This window comes from Cariama cristata, unplaced genomic scaffold, assembly GCF_000690535.1.
Source record: "Cariama cristata isolate BGI_N322 unplaced genomic scaffold, ASM69053v1 scaffold15733, whole genome shotgun sequence".
NCBI classification, from domain to species: domain Eukaryota; kingdom Metazoa; phylum Chordata; class Aves; order Cariamiformes; family Cariamidae; genus Cariama; species Cariama cristata.
Window position 1 is genome coordinate 21393 of NW_009609099.1, and position 7288 is coordinate 28680.

Here is a 7288-nt window from a genome sequence, read left to right on the forward strand (position 1 = left end):
GCACAGAGTACCTGGCATGTGGTGGAAGACTACAGACACGTGACTTCCCCTCCCCCTTTTATTTCAAACGTACATAACTTAAGTTTGCTTGTGAGATGTTAAATACAGAAATTAAAGATGGCATCCACAGTCATTCAGAGAAAAATGAACAACTCTGGATGCTGCCAGCCTCAGTGTTCAAGTGCCCAGCTGTTAGCTTAGCTAATACATTGCAAAATGACTCCAGTCTTTCAAGAAGGGGCCTGCTATAAGCACACTTTGGGCATGGTTTTGGGAAAGGCGTTGGCTAAAACATAGGTTGTTTCTTTAGGCAGCAGTCATTTCCTAAGCAGAATGTGGCCTGTGTTCCTTTTTGCTGCCCTTTACAAGTCTGTGTAGCTATACCGTACATCTGGCTACCAGACCTGATAACTTCATTCATTTAGCGTGTAGTCATAACACATAGTTGTGCTGGCACAACTTGGCAGCAGTGCCAGCTATTTAAACTCCACTGCCAAAAGAAATGCTTGTCACATTACACCCACAAGGAAATTAAGGGTGCAGTCAGATGAAACGGCTGATCTGACAGCTCTCTTTGCCATGAGAGGCAGTTCTGTTTCTCTGCTCTCAGCAAGGCCACCTTTCCTCTGATGCTGGTGCTCCTCGGGTTCATTGGTGAACCAATTCACAACACCAAACTTGAGTTAAATCAGCTCACCAGAGAGTCAAGTCTAGTGCTAGCACAAGGGAAATAGGCATTGCACAGCCCGGAGAGACCTGCTGGGCCAGCGAGCTGTTAGAACATCGCAGCCCATTTTGTCAGAGTGAGCCTAAGGTGTGCTTTCCCATCTGAAAGTTTGGGCTTATCAGTTCCTCCTTAGGAACCTCCTCTGAAGGCAGAGCTGTGGTGAAACAAGTTGTTTTTTCAGTTGTTTAATAGACAAAAATAGAGTGGAATTAGCATCAGAAATGGAGGGAGAACAACAGCAGAAGTAGCTTTGCTTTCTTGTCCCTTGTTTCCTTATCCCTTGTCCATTTTAAATTGTTTTAAACTTAATTTCTCTTTAATGTAGTGGAGTTAGACCCATAAAATGGTGCATGCAGCACTGCATTGTACTGGAATTATTTTTGATGTATACAGCAGGTCTTTAAGAACAGTGCATCCAATGAAGGTGTTGCAGCTGTTTAGGAAGCCCAAGACTTCTGTCAGGGTAGCATGAAGCTATTTGAGTAACAATTTAAAGTGAACCTTGCCATCTCTTTCACACCAAACACATAGAAGCACTGAAAGATCAGTATTTTAAATAAAGCATCTCACCAGATAGGCTAGAAACCTGGGCTGTAGGATCCTGGTTTTCTTGTTTAATTGGCTGTAGAGGACATCAAAATTGCTCGAATACCTTCAGGCTCCAAGTGCAGACCTTGCATTGTCCTAAGTAGAAACAGCTGTAGAGACAACTTTTTCCACTCCATGAAATAGTTGACAGCTATCTCGTGAAAAATTACTACCTTCTAGTCCTCATGGAATGTGTAAAGTAAAGATCAATTTACCCCAGTCGTAAGAATCATAGAATCGTTATGGGTGGAAGAGACATCAAAGGTCATCAAGTCCAACCTTCTACCCAACACCACCATGACCACTAAACCATGTCTTGAAGAGCCACATCTAAACATTTTTGAACACCTCCAGGGATGGTGACTCCACCACCTCCCTGGGCAGCCTGTTCCAATGCCTAATGACTCTTACAGTGAAGAAGTTCTTCCTAATACCCAACCTGAACCTCCCCTGGCGCAACTTGAGACCGTTTCCTCTTGTCCTATCGCTAGTTACTGGGGAGAAGAGAACAGAGAGGTATTACTCATGTGACTAAGGGAACCTATTACCCACTGATCTCTTGTGATGAACACTTTCCTGTCAGGCATTTGCAGTTACCTATTTGCTATAACACACCTTTCCCACTTCTGCAAAACCAAAGACTGCCCCCACACTACCTTCCTCTGCCAGCTGGATTTGAAAATACTTGGCAATTCCCAGCAAGGGGAGGAAGTAGCGCACTCATGCCCTCACTAATCTTGCCAAGCAGTTTGGAGACTTAGAAGTTTGCCTTACTGTGAACATTAGTCCACTTCCTCTAGTTAGCAGCACAAGTTTGACTGTGGCCAATTGAGCTACCCCTTCTCATATCTCAAGTTTTATGGCACTAGGGTGCAAGGCATGCTTTTCACTGAACAAGTTCAGTCAGCAACAGGAGTCCAAGGGTTGGGGATGAAGCTACCCATATTTGTCCCATCACTGACACCTTGCCATAAATTCAGGCTGTTTCTCTGAAATATGAAATGCTCATCCTACCTGTACTCCTCCTTACCAGAATCTGTTTTGAGATCCACATTGGGAAATTCCTCAGTGTCACACCAAAATTCCATTCTTCCCTCACTAGGAGCTTCTGTTTGAACATGAAGAACATAGTTGTGGCCTATTCTCAACCACAAACATTTCTTATTCCTCTTCCTAGTGTTTGGCAAAACTTACCATGTGGTGTAGTCTGCACAACAAGGTGACTGCAAACACATTTATTTTGTGTTTAGTGAACAACTGTATTCACTTTTGTATTCTCAGAGAACACAACGTAGGATGCAGTGGTTACTAGCTAGGCTGTGTTACTCCTGAGAACTAGCTAATTTCATAATCCAAAAGTCGTCTTTCGCTCTGCGCCAGTGCTATGAGAGACTCTTACTAGACCTTGGGGCTAGGAGCCATAAGCAGTGAGGCTGTATTGGAAATGGGAAGGGAAGGTGGGATGTTACATGGAAGGAAGAAGCAGCAGCAGCGTATCTGCCAACTGAATTGGCACTAGCCCTGAGGAGTACTTAAGGGTTTGGTTTTGTCTGAAGGGAGGATGGTCTAGAAGAAGCCAGGTACCACGCACAGGAAGTTTCTTTTCTGTGTTCTTTTCCTCAGACTCTGGTACTGCAAATGCTAGGTGGGAGGATCTGCTTCCTAGTACCAAAGCTGCATTAAATCTGAGTGCTCAGGGCCTTCCTTTGTCAGTGGCACAATTCATTAATTGAAGCAAAACTGCTGCTCTCTATCAGGGGCCTGATCCTGCAGTCATGAGAGAAACAAAAAGTCTGCTAAAAGGTTTCTTTTGCAGGAAATTGCAGAATTGAGCCCCTGCTGTTTACATCTGAACTACTCAAGGTGGGTGGGGGATCTAAAGAAGCCAGTCATGTCCTCACACTTGCCCTAGTGCAATGAGATTATTTATTAGCTTAACTAAAGACTAAGCAGCCTTTTAAGAGAAGAGTTCTACTTGCAGGGCCAATTTTTATCTCCTCCTTCGTAATGTCTTTTAGCCAGTCACTAACAGGAACTGCCAATATGAGCGACTGAAGGAGGACAAGTAATGGCTTTCAGTTCAAAACTTACGTTCCATTCTTCCTGATGTTAATTCCCAATACCAGTCAACCATACATGTAAGTCTTGACCATGGGCACTGCTCATTTAATTTTGTGAGTGTTAAATGTCTAATGCAGGAGGCCGGTGCTTGGAACCTAAGACAGACTATGTTGAATGTCTATTTTAGTAATTAAACCATTTTTAACAATATTCAAGATGTTGCTGTTTTATTTCTTAGCTATTGTTGTCTTGCATCTCTTTTTGTGGAGTCCTTGTGGAACTGGCCAGTCTTAGGAAACACCGTTATTCAATAAAGCACCAAGAGAAGGGCAGGGAAAAGGGTGAAAGACAGATTAGAGCCACCATGAGTTGTCTTCCTCAGCTGAAAACTACCCCTCCTTTCTGAGTCCAGGAAGTGCTAAGAACCCAGGAGTAACATTACAGCCCTAGAAACCACATCAGAGAAAACTGAAAGTAATTAAGCAGCAAAAGTTGTAGCTGGCAAAATTCAGCACTGCATTTGCCAAAAGAGAGACAGCTGTTTCCACCTCAGTCTTCCCTTCAAAAGGCCCAAATTAAAAGCACATTGTACAGATAGCTCTGTGGCTGAAGACATAATGGTACTACAGGAAGAGACCCTAAATCCTCTTGAGGAGAGCAGATGAGACAGAACTTTTGCATAAACCAGTGGATGACGTAATACACAGCTCAATCCCTCGGTTTTATTGTTAAACGTCAGTCACATAAAGGCAATGCATTCACTGGCAAGCTGCTGTTCCAAACCGACAACAGATCACTTGCTGGCAAAAGCCACGATTTGCTCCTAAAAAAGAGGAGGGGGAAAAAAAGAAATAGATAAGTAATTTGTAAACTAGTCATAAGCATACATTCTAGAAAGCAGCTATAGTCTCTTTCACTTTTACATATATGGACAACAGTTCTTTGTAAGCCTTTCTAGCCAGGTGCAGAGCACCTATCCCTGTATGCTAGAAAATTAAAGAAGTTGCAGCATTCCTTTCCTTCCCAAGTGGCACAAAACAGAGGTGTTACCAACAGGTTCTGTGCTCAGGAAAGAGGTCCTCATTTGTTTTTTTGCTTTAAACAGAAAAAAAAAATTCTGAGCACTGAAACAGCAGCATAGTCCTCTTTTTAGTGCAACTAATAAAGACACCTTGCCAGTGGCAGCTACTACGCCTTAGGAATGTACTGCTCTTCAACTCAGGTAGTGTCTTAACTGTGACCATAACACAAAGGAAACAGGCCCCCTGTGTTTAATAGGAAGGTGACTTGATTTGTGGAATAAAACATTCAAATCCAGAAATGAGGAATCTAATTTGAGAGTGCTTGGGATCTTTGAGAGCAGGTAGCTTAAGGAACCTCATGAAAATCCAGCAACTAGGTCAAGACGGTGCGGAATTTAGGCAGATAGGCTGCAAACAGAAGGTCTGTGTTTAAGACTGAACCTTCTCACTGGTGCCTTCCTCAGGTAATTTCCATTATAGAGACCTGCACTTCTGCCATGAGGGAACAGTTTCACAAAGCAAAAGAGCACAGAAACGGATAACGCGTTTGAGCTGCACACCACATCTGTCAAGTCACCTGATGTCTTAGTGAAGATGTGTCTTCATAGGGCTGGTTTTTCATAGTGCATTTCTGCAATGCAGTTCAAGGTTCCACATTTTCATTCCATTATGAAATAAAGCCAAAGACTTCTAATAACTTCTAACCCCTAACTATTGATACAGAGCATAGGCACTTAGAGCCCTTTTCTTCCTCTGTGCTGCAGGAGAAAACAGTTACTACTGAGCCATCAGTTATTTCGTAACTCCTCAGGCTCATTCAGGGCACAAAACCTCAGTCGGAACAACTAGCTTTTTCCAACCAAAAATCTTTCATTTAAAAGAAAAAAAAAATCTTCACAGCTTGTGTATTTTTGATGAATAGTTCTGGACTCTTCCTAGCCGTCACTAAAGTGAGATTCTTACTTTGACAGGAGGCAGGGCATTTGTTGCTTGCAATCCCCAGGTCCTCAGCAACACCAAGGGAGTCAGCCTCGTGGAGTAAAGCCTCTTTAGCACATCAGTAGCAGCTATCAAGGAGACATTGTGCCTCTGGCGTTCTGTCTCAAACTTTAAGAGATGTTTCAAGGAGCCTGGAAGAGATAATTGAATGCTGCTATTAAAATTGACGTGCCACAAACAATTGTGTGTCTTATCTACATAGCAGTCTCCAATGACAACTGAAAACACAGAAAGAGAACACAGAAATGGTCCATCTTAATAAAGGCCTCCTTCCATCAGCTGGTGCTCTTCATCTTGCCAACTCTTTAACTACCATCCTGCAGAATTTTTTTTTAAAGCAGCTTTGAGATTTGTGGGATGGAAAGTGCATCCAAGAATCTTTAACTGCGCCACAGCCAATGGACATCAGAACTGGTTTGCTTCAAAGGTGCTTGTGCCTCTCAAACACAAGATAGCAGCAGAGTTAACCTGCTTGTCCTGATGTTAGCAGCAAAGGCCTGTAAGACTAATCATCTTACTGCGACTTCATTGCCTTGGATCCTTACCCAGATCGCTCCCATTGAAGGCTGCTGCACTGAGGTGATGAGCTAAACACGCAATATCACCAAAGCCCAGGTTTACACCTTGTCCTGCAAGTGGGTGGACTCTGTGTGCTGCATCCCTGGAGCAAGAGAAGACAGAAATTTATAGCCCTTCTTGAAGAAAGCCGTAATGGCTGACAGACCCCAGAAGGGATCAGTATAGCACTCCTCACCTCTTTGCAATGGACACCACCTTACAGCAGCATATATGCTTTATCCAGTACCTCCTTGCATGCTATGCTGAACTACCTGACTGCCTCTCCAGTTCTAAGAAGCAAGACAGAGAGGAGATAACAAAAAGCAGTTCTGAAAGGAAAAATTATAAAGAGGTGACTAGCCAAAGTCCTCTCTCAGATCACGTGTGGAACAGGCCTTAATGTTTTTGTAAGTGACCTCAGCACAAGAGGAGGTATATCGTTGGCACAATTCACAAACACAAAGTAAACAGACATCATGAATACAAAGGAGAAGTGGGGTACCATTGACCAGAAACAAAATCAGGTTCTTTGATGAGCAGACTTCTCTGTAAAGGACAAAGCCAGACATACTGATAAGGGAGTCTTAAAGAAATGAAATGAAGTCTGGGTATGAAATGTAAGATCATGCCTTTTAACAAGCTATAAAGCAGAGTGGCTCCCAAGCTGGAAAGATGAGAAGTATCTGAAGTGTAATACAGCATCCAAGAATTACTATAACCTACCAGTGTACTGCAGCTGTGATGGAGAAAAAAGTACACGCAACCTTGGAATGTAAAAAATGAGATACTTTCCTATTTCTACAGGCCTATGTACAAAAGCCTATGACATCCTGTCCAGAATAATTTGTAAGTTTTGTCATTTGTGCTCAAGAAAAGTGAGTTTAAAACTCAAGCTGGTACACAGAATGTCTGCTACAATGTTTGGGTGTCCTGGTTTGGCTAAAACAGGGCTATTTTCTCTTTTCAGGAGTTTTTCTTTCAATCAAATCCCTTCTAAGTAACTGCACTTTCTGAAAGTACAGCTACATGTTTTTTCAGACACTGTCTGCGTTTCAGGCCTGATAACGCTTGATGTTTATAGTTGCTACTGAAGTATCAGTAGGATTGGTATGCAGAATGGCCCATGTTTATACTTATCCCCATGAGAACCAAGACCACTGCTGGCCCCCCTTTTGTTAAGCGAGTAAAAAGTCGTAAAAGGGTCGCACCTGCGGAAGAGTGCAGACAGGACAGAGGACCAAAAACTGACCAACGAGGTATTCCATCCCATCCACGTCATCCTCAGTATAAAGCTCAAGGATCACGAGGGTCTCGCTTCTCTTCTCTCATGGCC

At 43.0% G+C, this 7288-nt stretch overlaps 1 protein-coding gene across 1 annotated transcript in view; it reads right to left on the minus strand.

Annotated features, from left to right (window-relative positions):
- Nucleotides 1–4108: 4108 nt before the first annotated feature.
- Nucleotides 4109–7288, minus strand: part of COQ6 (coenzyme Q6 monooxygenase) — a gene marked incomplete at its 5' end in the record, with an annotated part of 8335 nt that continues 5155 nt past the window's right edge. Inside the window, 3 exons of the mRNA XM_009697419.1 lie at nt 4109–4199; nt 5362–5528; nt 5943–6058. Coding sequence (XP_009695721.1) covers nt 4170–4199; nt 5362–5528; nt 5943–6058 — 313 coding nt within the window. The remainder of the gene's footprint in view (nt 4200–5361; nt 5529–5942; nt 6059–7288) is intronic.